The following is a 17,603-nucleotide window of genomic DNA, read 5'->3' as shown; positions in this document are numbered from 1 at the left end:
CATGCCAAGAGATTTCCTTTCTTTTCCATCCTCAAAAAGAAAAGCACACTGTTGTTTTTCTGGTATCATTGCAATTGAATAAAAACTTCATATAGAAAAAAATCCTGAATGAAGCCAAAAACAAACTAAGCAAGCTAAACTATACATAAAAGACACATTATCTATATCCAAGCTAACCTATCTAAATATACATTTAACAAAACAGAAAAAGGAAAAAGAATACTTCTAATTTGCTTTTTGTGGTTATGATTAAACTCTTAAACTTTTACCTCTTTCTAATTTTTTAAGTTACACTCCATCTCAGACTTAGACTAATTAATAAAAGCAACAGTCATCAAATCCGCAGCCTTTTTGTTTCCCTAAGTTAACAAGTGGTTTCCAATCTTTCAAAAATGTTATTGATTATTTTTTCTTTAATCCAAATGGAGAATTTGTCCATTTCCATTAAATCATTCCATTTAATAACCAATTTTTCTTGGTAGGTAATAAGTAATTCTTTTATTTTTGAGCATAAAATATTTTTGCAGCTGCTGTCCTATACTGAAGTATGCTTCCATTACTCCTCTTGAGTTGATCGTCAGTCAATCTCAAAAGGTTTTAATTCGATATTAATATTTATTTTTTGCAGCAAAGTGCATTTGAATCCAACAGTTTTTAATCTTTTCACAAGTCTACCACATAAGGGGTCTTTCTTTCTGACTACATTTCCTACATACACTCAGTGTTTCCTTACACATCTTAGATCATTTCTCTGGTGTCATATGCCAACAGTACTGTACATCGCTTTATAAAAAGTATTTTTAAGAACATAACACAAAATGATGACATCTTTCCCCCCTTGTTCCATTTGTACATTATGCTCAAAGTTTTAGCCCATTTTATCATGCAGTTCTTCACATGTTCATCTTTTATCTCAAAGGTTTATACATTTACCAATTCCCGTTCATCGTTCGTACATAACTGTGCTTCAAATTCAGACCTAGTTCAAAACCATAGTTGTGTTTATCTAATTTAAACCTTTCAAACAACTGTAAATAAGAAAACCACTGAAATTCATTCCCTTTTCTCAATAATTGCTCCTTTTCATGTTATAGTTTTTTAACAGTTCAACATAACAATTTTTCTTTGTCACTTGTTTCTTTTCTATAGAAACTTTTCTGTGTTGAGACCAATGGTGGCATTTTCTGGTACAACTTGGGTTTGGAACGTGGCTATATTTTCAGTAAGGCACATCTTGCATGATGATGATTAAAATCTACATTCAAATTCATCTTATCATATCACAGATATCAGTGCCTACTGAATCTCACCTTCTATTTCTCACAGTCAACGGTATGCATGAAAATATAATTTCAGATTTGGAATAAGTCCATCATCTTCTTATTTATACTTCATCATGTAATGCATTCCTCTAGTGGTCATAGACCATTTCCACTCTTGATTTATTGATTGTTATTGTTCTTTAGCTTTACTTGAATTTTTTATTAGTAGTAGTTCATGGTTGGTGCTGCAATCTGATCCTGGTACTGCTTTTGCGGAGAGAATGAGGCTTTTCTTTCTTTTGCTTTCAATTATGTAGCCTATTCCATGTCTATATTGGCCATCAGATGATGTCCATGTATATAATCATTTATAGGACTGTGCCAATAATATGTTTGCAATTAACAAATCACTGACCTCCCAAATTCAGTCAATCAATCTATTGCTTCAGTTCTTGATCGCATGCCAAATTTTCCTGCCATCTCTGATCGCATGCCAAATTTTCCTGCCATCTCCTTTTCCTAATGTTGCATTGCTATTCCCTGTGATTAACACAAGGTCCTGGAGCATGAACTTGGATTATGGTTATATTAATATGTTTTACCTGAAGATTTGACCACACTTTGCATTATATCCCTCAGCGACTTTTGCTACATCTTTCTTCACATTATAAATGCTACCCTATTCTTTCTTAACTTTTCATTTCTAAAACACTGTGATTATCTGATTTAAAATGGAACATTCCTGATCACTTTATCAAGCTCACCCCAAGTATTGCAATGTCTTCTCACAAGCATGTTTCAATAATATCTGTTGTGCAATTTCTTTTCACAATTTGCATACCAATTATGTCTCTAATTTATTAGCAAATTAAAATAAAATTTTATATTTTATTTTAAACTAATCTCATCCACCAAGATAAGTCACTCATATTAAAGAATTTTTTTTCTTAACTAGGTTACATATAATAGACTATAGAATAAATTGCTGAAAAGAAATGTGATCTGTAGTTGTTACCACTAAACAATTTCATTGTGAATTATGCATAATGTTCACCTTAATAACCAAGATACAAATCCTTGCATTTTCTAAGGAAAAACACAAGGCTATTTGAAGGAAGATACAATCATTTGAAAAATGATGTGATCAACAGCAAAACAGATAATTTTAAACTATATTTTTCAATTTTTCTCCAAGAATGACTGCCAAATTCGGTGTATTTTTTATAATTATTATAGCACAAGGACAGATAAAATATGCCTCCAAGGCTTTTCCAGTACCAATTTTAGTATCCCCAAGGGATTCCTAGCACTCAAAAATAATTTCAACCCTATATGCCATTTACACATTTTAAAAAATTACTTCCATTCACTTCCTGTTGCTGAAAAGCCCTCTCATGGGTCTAAAATGTCCAGGGGCCCTAAAATATGACAAAATTACCATCCATACCACCTAGAGGGCATTCATAAGCTATGATGGGGTGGGCATCCAAACTATCCTGTAGGGCTAACACGGCCCACTGGCTTTCCATAGATGTTTACCCTGTCATAGCTGTATGATTCCACTAACTGCCATGACTGCCTTTTAGGGAATCCTGGGATCTGTAGTTTAGAGCAGGGCTCCAGGAACTCTTTGACAGATAATTCTAAACATTCCCTCTTAATTTGCAACTCCAAGAATTCTGTAAGATGATATCATGGCAACCAAAGAGGAATGACAGGGTTATACAGTCAGCTCTCCACATTTGACTCTTGCATATTTGATTAAAATGTTCTTTCTAGGAATCTCGAGGCTCCAGCAGACGTTGACTACAGAATCACACTAGGGGGCCCTAAAGAAAGTGCTTTCTCAGGTTAAAAAATAGCAATTTTTTCATGGGGGTTCCGAGCCCCTAACCACAGTGACTGTGGAGGGTCAACTGTAATTGTATAGCATTTTCAGGTTTTGTAGTGCTATATCTTACATTGGTTCTATTCCCCTCCATATTTTATTCATAACAGAACATATCCCACCCTGGTTGAGATACAGAAAGGAGAAAATCCCAAGAGACACTCTCCCCCTGTCTAGCTCTCTATGGAGGTCATCCATCAAGGAGACCAAAGCTATCTCTGTTCCGTAGCCAGGCCTGAAACCAGCTTGAAATGCATCCAGAAATCCTTGGAATTGGGAGGCCACCACATGCTCCATAACCTTGCTCAGAAAGGAAGGTTGGACACTGACTGATAGTTGTCCATTATAGAGAGGTTCAGATATGGTATTTTTAATATATATCTCACAACTGCCTCCTTTAGGCAAGTTGGGACTTTGCCTTGTTCCAAGGAGTCACTGACCACCACCTTCATCCACTCTGCCAATGCTCCTTTGGCCTGTCTGATCAGCCTGGAATGCATATGGTAGCTCTCACTTCTCCAAGGATCCTGTCCACATTTTCAGGCTGCACAAACTGAAAGGTATCCATCAACTCTGGATAAGTAGGAGCTAAAGTTACATCCATTGAAACTGTACTAATAACAGCATCCAAGTCGGAATGGATCTGAGCAACTTTATCTGCAAAGTGCCTTGCAAATTCTTCACAGCGGGCTGCTGAATGGTCCAGTATGTAATAACCTTCTGACCACTCAAAACAGCTCAGTTAGATGGTTCCTTTTAGATGCAATGGTGGCCAAAAGGAGTGATTTCTCTGCTGCTTCCATTGCTGCCAAGTAGGCTTTCAAATACGCTCTAGACCAAGCATGGGCAAACTTCAGTCTTCTAGATTTGTGGACTCCAACTCCCACAATTCCTAAAAGTCAGTAGGGAGTTGGAGTCCAAAACACGCAGAGGGCCAAAGTTTGCCCATGCCTGCTCTAGCCCGTGCTCAATCTGATTCGCTTCAAGTTTTCTACCAATGTCACTCTAGTTTCTGTCTCACTTGCTTTATTGCTGCCAACGTTTTAGAAAACCAAGGAGCTGGTTTGGCTCTGCTCCGTGAAAGGAGACATGTCTACTCAGTTATTCGTGAAAAGTAACAGAATCACATAAATTTATTCTAAAGGGAAAAAAATCAACATATTCCAAGCAGACAAAATAAAAGCTGAAGTTCTTTTAAGAGTGAAGTATTTTAAACGAGCAAATACATATCTAATGGATTGGATCCAGACTTTGTTTCAGAATTAAAAGATTTCAAGTTTTTTTAACAAACATCTCCAAATAGCGGTCACATGGTAGCTACATACCTTGGGAGAAGAAGAAAGATCTTTCGCTGCATGAATAGCTGACGTGTTCTCACTTGTTTCCCTTTCTGTCTTTGGTGAGAGGACGGGTGGTTCAGGAGCTTTTCTTTTCATTTTCCTTTCCATTTCTTGTAGTGAAGTAACTTGATTATTTAAAGCAGAACTTGATTTTGGTTCATAAAATGGGTTTGATCTAATTAAAAGAAATGAAATGTATTTCTTTGCTGTTTTTGTAACTTTAATGCTATTTTAAAAGTCAACTGTTTGCACAAAATAGTGGTTACAGGCAGAATTCATTTACTAAAAATGCCAAACAAAAGCACTACTCGTTGTATTGCTGGATCTCCCTCCCCCTAGAAAACATTAACTGATGAGTGACGTGTGCACAGAAGTAGCTACGAAGAATGTGTAGAGCCAAAAGATCTACGGTCACCAAAATCCCTTAACAGATCTACAGAAGTCTCACATTAATTATGGATCAAGGACATTCAATTCTCTCTGAAGAGTAAGGTTTTAGTATGCTTTCTTTCAACATTTATTTTATTATGTACTGCAATAAAAGACAGATTTTCCAAAACTACTTCTCCATTTCTTTACATAAGAACAAACTACTGGAAGATTAACACCTTGATGATTACAGTCAAATCCTGCTACCTTGCAGTTTAGTTAGGATTGCAGTTGAAACCCATGCTGAAATATCACAGAACTCAATGAAATTTACTTCTTCATATTAATACTTTGGCTTGCACTGCAATTGTCCGATACACACAAATAAATGTATAGCAATTTCACTTTTTAATCCAGATTTTTCTATACCAATTATTTTTAAATGCATGGTCCAAAATGTAAAGCCTATATGCTTGGATGATTTTTGAGATCTCCCATGCCAGTCACTGTTTTGCAGTTTGGTAAGGAAGATGTGAGAACTTCAGGAGCTGTAATATGGCACACGGTGACATCAGCAGACTGCCTACATTCTTAACAGTTGGAGCGGAGAAAGAGCAAACTGCTGACTTCGCTAATGAGACTGACAAATCATGCATATCTTTTCTGAGTTCAAAATATCTCTGACCTTCCAAAATACAACAGACTAACTTGTTAAAGCTCAGAAAATTTTATTTTATCCAAGTGATTTCTCCAACCATTCTGTCTCCACCAATCATTCATATCCAATTCTATTTTAAGTCTACATATTTAGAAGGAACAAAGATGTATGCACAGTTTGTATTTTTAAATAACACATCTTTTTGAGTATAACTCTGCAAAAAACAACAACAAATATGTTTGTATTTTCTGTACATTTGACTTTTTTGGTGGTCTTGCGATGTGAGGCCAAACAAAATACAATTGACCCAGTTGTAATATAGAATCCTCATTTGTAAAGCAATCTGAATAAAAATGGATTGAAAATAAACACTAAAAACCTGATTACTGAAATCTCAGAAACCTCACAATTGTCTGCGAGCTTGAATGAACTAATATCCGGTATGAGTGGGACCCAAAGAAGGACCATTTACAGAAAGGCATGTGATCCAGCAGCACCATCCACAAATGGAATGGGGGAAGAGGCTTTTCACAGGTTCTTCCTGACTGCCTTAGGACCAGCTCTTCAAAATCTGGGTTGAGGATAGTTAGATATGGTATAGGAGACAGAATAGATCAGAGGGGAAAGGGGATAAATGAAGATGTGTGACTATTTACTTTTTAAATTTTATATTTCCTTGTTCTCGTGAGATGGGGCCCAAGGTGACTGGCAAGAAATGAAAAAAACGTACAGCTAAACTTTTATTATACAAAAAGTAAAAATGAATAAAAATTCCAATAAAAGCACTGTGTTAATAAAATAAAATAAAAACACAGCACGCCTCATTAAAAAACCACCTTTTCATATGTTAAGAACCAAAGATCCGTCTAAACAAAAAGACTGTCAATAGAAAGAGAGCATGAGAGGAGGGCTGAATGAACCTCTAATGGATGGGAGCCCACTGCTTGAGAATAGCTACCCCGATGGCTCTTCTCTTATGTCCTCAACAGACTGTCCTGTAATGGTGGTGGGACCATGAAAAGTTCTCAATTTTGCAGAAGGTTTCACAAGATTCTTAACAGTAAGGCACCTTTGGATCCTATCTGATGTCTACAGTTCAAGTTCTCTCAAGAACAAATGATAATAATAATAATAATAATAATAATAACTTTATTTATACCCTGCAACCATCTCCCCAAGGAGATTCGGGGCGGCTTACATGAGGCCATGCCCATCAATACAATATACACAATAAAACACAAAAACACAACAAAAAAATAAAATAAAATAACCTAAAGTACAAAACCAATGTATATAAGCGACGCAACAATAAAAAGTCAAAAACATTGATACCTTTAGCACAGTAGAACACTCTTGAGTCAGATCTCATTATTCTCAATGCAGCCTTCCATGGCCAAATTACTAGTTAGTTCCAACTAGAGGAGACCCACTGAATCAATGTAACTTACAAGCTCCTACACAATTTGTAATTTTCCCATGTGCCTAGTCTAACCAGGATTTATTATTAGAGTTAGGATAATAATGTACTGGTTTAAAATTCATTTCTAAAAGTATTTTGAGCAATTCTAAATGCATTTCCCTGTTTTTCTGATATAGTTTCACCATGAGGAATTTCCTACCCAAGTGCCCCTTAGGAATGGTACACTGCTTCCTGTTGAATACATTGGCCTGCAGATTCAATCATGTTCCTGCTGCTTTCTCCCCACTTGTATATTTTGTTGGATTTGTATTGATTTTATCTGCGGTGTGTGTTACTTTAATGATTCTTCATTGTTTTAATTTGGTTTTTAAGCTGTCTTGGGTGGCTCAAATTGTGAGCTGAAAAGGTAGAGTATAAAAAAACAAGTATGTTTTTAATGTTCACACATTTATCATCTTCCCACCCAGTTTTCAAACTTTTTTTTGTTTTTTAGGTAGGAAGAAATCACTGGAAAAGATGAAGAACCAAGTTTGCTAATTATTTAACTGAAACTCTGGGAATAGAAGACATTAAAGCAAATTCAAAGTTCAGTCTAATTCACAAAATATTTTAAAGTGGGGTTGACATTATTTCTTACAGAAAGAAGATGTAGATCTAGATGAATGAATGATAGGGGAAACCAAGACTAAAATAACTACATTGCAAAGGGAAGTCACCGTTCAGGTGTTCTCACATCAGCACCCATCAAACACACAAACATGAACAAAACCAAAGCTTTGGCTGATGTCAAAATAAACAAAAGAGATGTATGGTACAGAAGGTGAAGGTAGAACGACATTCAGCATGGAACAGAAGATTCAGGAGGGATGTCAATCATTCAAATGTACTGACAACCTTCTTGAGCATTCTTTAAACATTAAGGAAGTTCAAAAGAAGGTGAAAATAAAGATGGGGTAAATGAGATAAGAACAAGGTCACTATAGATACATGGGAGGTCAAAATATTTTCTTTTGTTTTAGAAGTTATTTTGGGGTGGGGATATTTAATAAAAAATAGTATGTTTTGACAACAAACTACTTGACCCTCTGTGGCCCTGGAATTAGAGAATGTACATACTAAAGATTTCCCAGAGTTAGCATTAAGCTGTCACGGGCTCTTTGGAATAAGAAAGAACATTTCAGTAGCAATATTTTTCAGGTAAAGGTTTGCAGTTTGTTACACTGTTTGACCACATTAGGTTTATTAAACACGTCACAACACACACCCACACTCACCCATAGTTTATTTTAATGTTAAACTACACAAAGGTTGCATTTCAAATTTTATTTCACCTAAATTTGTTTTTATGGGTTTTTTTCACCAGCCAGTTTGTAACAAACCCCTTAAAGATGTTTTACTACATTCAGACATTTAGGTTTGAGAAAATGTAAGTTGAGAAAAGTATATGATCTGATCCTACTTTAGGAGGCAGATAAATGAGCCCAATGACTAAATAGTTATCATGTCATCTTCTTTACCAGTGGGGAGTTTGTTTTAGGGAAAAGTAATCTACTTTGTCCTTGTCTTCAGTGAGGCAGTTTTCTATGGGCTTGTGCTATGGAAACTTTAAAATGTGCTCTTTAATATGACACATGCATATGAAAAATACAACCCCCTCACTAGCATTCTGCAATAATAAGAGTTCTCACAGGATCATATACTGTGATGTTCATAATATATAAACCAACACTTACTCACAGTACAAAGAGATACTGTAAATTTAGCACTGAATATACAGAAGAAATATTCTTATTTACTGAATAATAGTAAACAAGTACAGAGAATCACAGAATCAAAGTTTTGGAAGAGACCCCAAGGGCCATCCAGTCCAATTCTCTGCTATGCAGGAGAATACATTCCAAGCACTACTGGCAGATGACCATCAAGACTCGTCTTTAAAACTCCAGAGAGGGACACACCGCCGTTCTCTGCAGAAGCATGTTCCACTGCTGAACAACTCTTACTATCAGGAAGTTCTTCCTAATGTTAGGTGAAAACTCTTTTCCTGTAATTTTTATCCTATGGTGATTTTATGAAGATATTACTGTAAGACTACAGAGAACAATTGTCTTAAAATCCATTCGTGCTGTTGACACTGAATAGATTGATATTTATTCTTCGTATTCTTACAGTAAGATCTTCATAAACTCACCATAAAATTAGATAATTAATCCTTGCATCACTTATATTAGACCTACACAACTTGGCAAGAGTACGGGGCCGAAATTAAACAGGCTAAACCTCTTTGGGCTGCAGATAACTTTTTTGTGCCTTACTCACGGTTTGTGAGAGGGTGCCTTTCCTTCAGAGCAAGCAGGGAAGTGGAATAGTCCCAATTTCGCTGCTTCCCCTCAGTGTGGTGGCAAGTTGCAGTCCTGTTCCAACTGCTACTCTGACATAGTGCTGTATGTGACCTCTTTCTCTAAAGCTTAGGCTCAGCACCAAAGCCTTGTGAGGGCTGCATTTTGCCCCTGGGCAGCAGTTTATGCAGGCCTGATATATATCATGGTACCAATAAGGTCATGATTTATCTTAAGAAAACTCTCAAAATATAGGAGTCAACCCAGTGATTCCAGTCATGAAAGCTTTCGACAATACATCTCAAAATATAGTTTAACAATTAATTATTTCAAGGATGTTGAAATTGCTCTTTGCTCTTGCTACTAAAAAGGAACTCAGTGGAACACCTGAGCAAGTGAGAGTCCAAAAGTGGCAGGCTAAAACCCAGAACCTCAATCAATGGCTGATACCAAATGAGAGACTCCCCCCTGGGCACAAAGAAAACTGGGCGACTTGGAAGGCGCTGAACGGACTGCACTCTGGCACCAAAAGATGCAGGTCCAACCTTAAGAAATGGGGCTACAAAGTGTAATCCACAACATGCAAGTGTGGAGAAGAGCAAATTACAGACTACCTGATGCAATGCAACCTGAGCTCTGCTACATGCACAATGGGGGACCTTCTTATAGTAACACCAGAGGCACTCCAAGCGGCCAGCTACTGGTCAAAGGACATCTAATCAACTACCAAGCTTGCAAACTTTGTGTTTTGTTTGGTTGTTTGTTAAAAAATACATTACAACTGTTTGGTTTGCTCCTGACACGATAAATAAATAACTAAAAAATTCCTCATCCAGAGTTCTGGGCATGTTTGAAGAAAACCAAATGTAAGAATACAGCAATAAAATGTGTCTTGGGGCTTTGTAAGCTGTGGTGAAAAAGGAAAACAGAGTGAATTTCAATCTAGGGAGGATACTTCCTAGATTGAATATAGAACCAAGTCTAATTACAACCAGTATATTTCTAATTTTTGGTTTGAAATTACATTGAAAGAGGGTGGAGGTGGAAACTGTACCTGCTCTAGCAAAAGGACTTCAGTAACCAATAGATTGGTTGGCTTTATCATTAGGCTGATAAACAGTTTGTCTTTTAATTCTATTTTTATTGTGGAGTACGAACTTTGAACAGGGTGACAGCTTGCCTAGTTTACCTATAGATAAGGTAGCTAGCAGCTGCATCTTTCTTAAATTAGGTTGGATTTTGCTATATTCTCTAATTTGGTGAGACCACTTTCTCAGTGCAGAAAGGAGATTTAAAGAGTAAGCTACTGTCCATAAAAGGTGATGTGGCTGAATAGCAGGACTTTTCTTTTCGCAACTCTTACTATTTCTCAATAGAGGAGCCAATACTGCGAGAAAAATTTCAGTAGTTCAGCTTTTGGAAAATATTACAGAGCAAAGTTGCTCCTCTATCTCTATACTGTAACACACCAAAAACCGTCAAGAGTAGCAGTGAAGGTTCTATTATCAAGTGAATGAGGGGCTAGGATGCAATGGGATGTTCGAATGCTCTCAATTCTGAGAGAAATGAGCCTGTCAACAACAGAATGCTCATCAGCCAGCTTTTGTGCAAAGAAACTTGGCTTTGGCTGAAACCTGACACAGCAAATACAGTCAGGAGAAATTTAAGATACTACACTTTGCTAGAAAAAAGGAAATGCACAGACGCTTGGCTCAACAGCAGTCCACATGAAAAAGATCTTGGAGTCTTAGGCCCCTTCTACACTGGATTATATAACTCAGATTATCAAATCAGATAATCCACATTATCTGTTTGAACTGGATTAGCTGAGTCTACACTGCCAAATAATCCAGTTCAAAGCAAATAATCTGGATGTTATATGGCAGTGTAGCAGGGTCCTTAGTAGACAACAAATTGAACATGGACCAATACTGAATGCAGCAGCTAAAAAGCCAATGGGATTTTGGGCTTCATGAAAAGGAGTCTAGTGTCTAGAGATCAAGGAAGGTCATGGTGTCCCTCTATTCTGCTTTGGTTAGACTTCACCTGCAATAATGTGTCCACTTCTGGGCACCACCATTAAAGAGGGATATTGATTAGTTGGAATGTGTCCAGAGGAGAGCAACTAAATTGATCAAAAGTCTGGAGCCCATGCCCTCTGAGGAGTGGCTTAAAGAGCTGGGTATATTTAGCCTGCAGAAGAGAAGGTTGAGAGGAGACATGATAGCCATGTTTAAATAGTTGAAAGGCTGTCATAAGAAGGAGGGAACAGCCTTGTTTTCTATTCCCTGGTGACTGGACTCAGGGCAATGGGTGCAAATTACAGAAAAAGAGATTCCACCTGAACATTAAGAACCTCCTGATCGTACGAGCTGTTCAGCAGTGGAACTCTCTGCCACAGAGTCTGGTGGAAGTTCCTTCTTTGGAGGCTTTTAAATAGAGGCTGGCTATCTCTTAGGGGTATATTTGATTGGCAGGGGGTATTTAAATAGAGGCTGGATGGCTAACTCTTAGGGTATATTTGATTGGACTGGATGGATCTTAGGGTCTCTTCCTACTCTATGATAGTATGAATTAAGTGCGCAGCAGCAGCAAAATTAGAAATTTGGATATACGTGTAGGAAATTATTTCAGGAAACAGTGAAGGGCTCCAATCCAGAACACCTAACTTGGAAGGTGTCATTACCAAATCCAAAAGAGGGGAGTTAAGGTTCTGGATAATACTTAAATCAATTATTTCATTAATGTGTTCAAAAAAGCAAACTTGGTGCCTTTACGATTAAAAGAAATGTAAGTAAAAGCATTCCTCAGAGCTTTTTTTTTCATTCAACTTTCTTTAATGTTTTTTTTCTGCTCAGCAATTAGCAATGGACAGCTATACAAGCAAAATGAGTGCATGCACAATGACTGAAATGGACAGCAGTACTGAAAAGGGTGAGAGTGCCATCTCATAAACACACAGGCTTCCCTCATCTCGAATACTGTGAGCAAGGCCGGTCACCCCATCTTAAAAAAGACATACAGGAAGAAAAATAGGATGATCCAGGGACGCATGATGACAATGACAAGAGAAATGGAGAGACTTCTGTGAAAAGAGATTGAAAAGATTAGAATCAACTGGATTAGTAAAGAATAGACAAAATAAAAGTAAATATGAAATAAATGCTTGTGATATGTTAATGACTTGCATTTTGGTAAGTGAAATGATTCTTGCCTTCCTATACAAACATTATAAATCTCAAAAACTGAAAATTTATATGCAAACCAATAATTTCCTCTGAATTTCCTTAGTATTTCATTTCATCTGCAATCTGCCCCCCCCCCCCTTCTGAAAGGGGAGCTTACACTTATAAAATGAAAAAATGCATATTAAGAAAAAAATGCATTTTCAAAGCTTCAAATAGAAAATCTACTGATGAAATGTTAGGAAAAAGATTCTTACAAGGCTTCTGTTTTACCCCTTTTTACCCTCTTTTACTGATCTAATCTACTTTCTCAATTCAGCATATTTTGTAAAAGAGATACATGAATTTAACCTAATCAAACAGGAGCCCCTGGTGGTACAAAGGGTTAAACCCTTGTGCTGGCAGGACTGAAGACCAACAGGGCAAAGGTTCAAATCCGGGGACAGCACGGATGAGCTCCCTCTGTCAGCTCCGGCTCCCCATATGGGGACATGAGAGAAGCCTCCTACAAGGATGGTAAAATATCAAAACATCTGGGTGTCCCTTGGGCAACGTCCTTGCAGACGGTCAATTCTTTCACACCAGAAGTGACTTAACAGTTTCTCAAAACGCTCCTGACATGAAAAAAAAACAACAACCCTAATCAAACAGGTGTTGCCTGGATCTTATTTATCTTCAGAGGAGTGGTTCTCAACCTGTGGGTTTCCAATGTTTTTTGGCCTAAAACTCCCAAGAATGCCAGCCAGTTTGCCAGTTGTTAGGATTTCTGCGAGTTGAACATCTGGAGACCCACAGGTTGAGAATCACTGGGGTGCATTAAGGTTCACTGAAAACATATTACATAACTTCCAGCCTAAAAAACTTTCCGGTTTTAGTCTCCATATTTTCTACTTTCTCCCTGAGAGGTTTTAAATGCTTTGTATTTGTGGGGCTTCAGAAATTGAGAATTTGCTATGTTATCTGCTCCCATCTTTTACATATGAAAAGATGGACTAAATTCTTAGAAATTAATATGTATTCATTTTAATTTAAATGTGATAATTGTTTGTCGCTTTAAGACATTGAATAATCGCCAATATGTAAGCCGCCTTGAGTCCCCCTTCAGGGTTGAGAAAGTCAGGATAGAAATAGAGTAAATAAATAAATAAAAATTAGGATCTATTCTGTTTTATTTACATTCTGATAATTTAGAAAATATTTACTATCTCTTACATGATATTGATTCTATCATAAATTGCTAGGTTTATCTTTTTGCCCTGGCAAAAATGAAAATTCAGACATAATTTTCATGTATATTGTGGTTATTGTTCTGGGAATGCTCTTATCTAATTTTATTCAATCTAAATTTGAGTATTGTTGCTTACATCTAATGCATTGTTTTTATGCACTACTTTTATACTGCTTTATATTATTGCAATTTTATACCACATTTATTTATTTTGCATGTGAAGGGTTATGGTTCAAGAATTAATATAGTAATACTGCAATTTAAAAATAGTATTCTAAAATCCATTTGTAACTGAATTGGCCATCATCTTCCAGTTCTGTGGGTAAAATTTTTAATAGATTCAACTGTCTTCATTAATATAGCTGCAGGGATAGTGGAGGTAAATGCTTCACCTTAAATAAATTTTAAATGTTGGCAGCCATATATGCAGAATAATACCTCATAGGCGAGGTCCTAAACTCAATAGATGCCTTATGAGAAATAAGAGGAAAGCTTCCAATTTATATAACATTTATGTCATGCTGCCTGAAAAATGTGGATCAAATACTAGATTCTCTCAGGCTCTAAGATTGTTCCCAAGCCAGTGGCTTAAAAGCAGTATAAGATTAAATTCCCACTGAACTCAATGGAAAGCAGAACATACTGGATATAATGCATTATATTGGTTAGAAAAATTCGAACAAAGCAGAAGATTAGTGGTGTATCCAATAATAGCACACTAAAACAGAAAATAAACCTCATAAAAGGAGCCTATAACCCACCTGAATCATGGTGGAAAAAGATATATCACTCTCTGCTCCTTGCCATTTAAGACACACAACTGGAAATTTTAGCAGGGGAGTTATGAAGGAGAAGATACTATGCATCATATGGTCTCTAAACAAATTTGTTCAGGACTTCACAGAAAAATACCAAACAGCAATATTGATTCTACTTCTACAATGGGATACAACAGGCAGCTTATGGTAAATCAATGTTTCAAGGTATTGTTATTAGAGGTGTGCACATTATTGTTTTGGTGTCCCAGATTCCAGGGATTCAGCTGGTAAATGCAGAAAAATGAGCCTGGTGGGGGCAGCCAAAGCCTTAGCCATTACAGAACACAGCAGCTGGATCTTTTTGGCTAATGGGGCTGAGTGGAACTCCACATAAGGCGGAGATGGCGTGTGGGCAGGGCAGCCTTGCAAATCTGGCAAGCTGTGGCTCCTTCTCTTCTTTCTTCCCCAGCAGCCTCCTCCAACCTTTCCCAAAGCCCCCCTCCCCCCGTTTCCCACTTGAGGCAAATGGGAACTTTCCCAGCAGCACTTTATGCAATACAGTTATTGGATGGAAGTTGAGGTTTCTGTGTGTGTGTGTTTCTCACTTTCTTTCTCAGCCAATCAAAGGCCTATTTGACTGTGTTCATTCTCCTACCCTCTTGTGGTGCGCTCTTGGGTCTCCAATTCCCAGAATCCCATCTTGTGGGGTTTTAAAAAACATGTTATGGTAAAAACCCTTAAAATTTCCCAAAAATAAGTGGATTGGTGAAATGTTCTGAAACTTGGCAGGCATGCAGTCATACATGTGGCCTACAAGTTGAAAGAATCTCAGTGTCAACATAGTGGTTTGAGCATCAGACTATGACGAGACCAGGATTCAAATCCCTGAGCAGCAACTGAAACCATGAAACAAGTCAACCTATCTCAGCCTCAAAGTCAGGGAAAGGAAAATCCCACGACAGGGTCACCTTAGGGTTGCTACAAGTTGGAAACAATTTGAATGCACAACAACTAATCTCATAATATAGAACCAATATGATGCAGCTGTTTGAGTGTTGGAGATAGAACTCTAGGAGATCGTGGTTTGAATCCCTGCTCAGCCATGGAAATCTACTTGGATACTTTGCACAAGTCACACTTAACTTGAGATGCAGAAGAAAGCAATAGGAACTCTTCCCTGCACAAATCTGACAGAGAATATTCTAATTAAAGTTCACTTTATTTAGCCACAGGTTGGAAATGAGTTGAAGGTACACAACAACAGTAATCTTATACAGTCAGGATAAATAAATGATTTGTCCTCCAGTCGCTTTGAATCTGTAAACCAAGTACAGTAGAGTCTTGCTTATCCAACCTTTGCTCATCCAACGTTCTGTATTATCCACACAGTCTGCCTCCCACCTGGATCCACAGCTGTTTCAATACATTGTGATGTTTTGGTGCTAAATTCATAAACACAGTAATTACTACATAATTTTAACATGCATTGAACTGCTTTTTCTACCAATTCGTTGTAAAACATGATGTTTTGGTGCTTAATTTGTAAAATCATAATGTAATTTGATGTTTAATAGGCTTTTCCTTAATCCCTCCTTATTATCCTACATGTTTGCTTATCCAATGTTCAGCCGGTCCGTTTATGTTGGATAAGTGAGATTCTATTGTACTAAGATTCCTTAGGATATCACTATCAGATTCTTTGCTTCTTCTTCTTTTCAGGATTTTTGGAGGGGAGGGGGGGTTGCACCCATGTATTTAGTTTCCTAGTGTTTTTGAAGCTATTCTCATTCCTGCCCAATACAAACTGCCTTCAAAACATTTTATGCTCCTTTAGGGCATTTTATGGCTGGCAACTCACTAACTAAAAATGCTGCAGAAAGTGTGACAGCTGAAATGATAATGTGAGTTTTTCCATCCTAGGATCTTGTAGAGGTTATACTTCCTTTAAGAGTTCATTCTTGAGCATGAAAACCAGTCATTTATATCTAAGCAAAAAACAAGAAAACTAATCAAATATCTGGATGCTATCAGACTAAACACACCCGGCACTCATTCTTGTGCTTTGTATAAAACTAGACTTAGGTAATATTATGCCCTGAGGTTTTGTACTAAAATCCCAACCAAGGACCAAAAATTTGCTTCAAAGCAATAAAATCATGTACTTACACATCTAACTCTTCTTCAGATGCTTTTGATTTGTCTGCATAAAGGTATTTGCTCATATCCACAGGCTGAATATTTTTTCTTTTTGCTGGTTGAGGAGGAAAGTCTTTCATGGATGCTACCATCTCAGGTTCAGGCTCTGGCTCATCAAAAGGGTTTACATACTCAACAGCTTCTTCTTTAAATGGGTTATATTCATCATCGTCATCATCATCATAGAAGGGTTCTTCTAATTTTGAAGATGAAGTCTTCTTCATAACTGGTTCTATAGAAAGCAGCATAAAACTTGACATTTAATTTTAAGGCATTCCCATTCTACCTCTGAGAGCAATACAATAATCAATCTTAGCACAGTACAAAAAAATTACCATCCATAAAATTACTACAACAATTATATCAGCATCCTTATATGGTATTCTAGATTAATATAACTTTAAGATAAACAGTTCAGCAGAATCAGTGTCACCACCTCAGTGATTAGTACAAATGCAGAGAAACCTACTCTGATGTTGGAAGGTAATGTCACCTGATCAGCCACATAGGACTATTCATCACAGGCTCAATCTGGAACCCAATCTGGAACCCAAATGCCACCGTAAGAATGGCAGTAAGGCAGATGGAGAGAAGATATCTTGTTTTTAATTTCTAACTTCATCCAATTTGTTGCATTAAAATAAGCAAACAAAAATACTAGTCTTATTTAGGGACTAGCAGTGGATGGAGAAGGAGGAAAATTGATGGGGGAGGGGAGTAGGAGCATTCAGGACACATGTCTAAAGGAGGGGGGGGCACTAATTTATATTTCAATTAGCTGGCATTTTGAGCCAGTCATCATCCAGCGGATTTTAAGTGCTGTTCTGCAGAACTTGACAACATTATGGGTTATAACTGAATGGGTATCTGAAAGCAGCAGAGTGGTTTAGAACTGTCCTAAGTGGCCTGGGTAATTGTATTTATTCAGCAAAGATATCAACTTATATATTTTTGGATCTT

General features: G+C 37.1%; 1 protein-coding gene across 4 annotated transcripts in view; it reads right to left on the bottom strand.

Annotated features, from left to right (window-relative positions):
• The window catches only part of EHBP1 (EH domain binding protein 1), a 265,747-nt gene that overhangs the window by 154,296 nt on the left and 93,848 nt on the right, over window positions 1-17,603 (bottom strand). For all 4 annotated transcript variants that reach the window (XM_060784566.2, XM_060784585.2, XM_060784575.2 and 1 more), the window contains 2 exons: window positions 16,614-16,875; window positions 4,476-4,665 (listed from right to left, as the gene is read on the bottom strand). In XM_060784566.2, the coding sequence (XP_060640549.2) occupies window positions 4,476-4,665; window positions 16,614-16,875 (452 nt within the window). The remainder of the gene's footprint in view (window positions 1-4,475; window positions 4,666-16,613; window positions 16,876-17,603) is intronic.

The sequence above is a fragment of the Anolis sagrei genome, chromosome 1 (genome assembly GCF_037176765.1).
Source record: "Anolis sagrei isolate rAnoSag1 chromosome 1, rAnoSag1.mat, whole genome shotgun sequence".
NCBI lineage: Eukaryota > Metazoa > Chordata > Lepidosauria > Squamata > Dactyloidae > Anolis > Anolis sagrei.
This window is presented reverse-complemented; position numbering and strand designations above follow the sequence as displayed.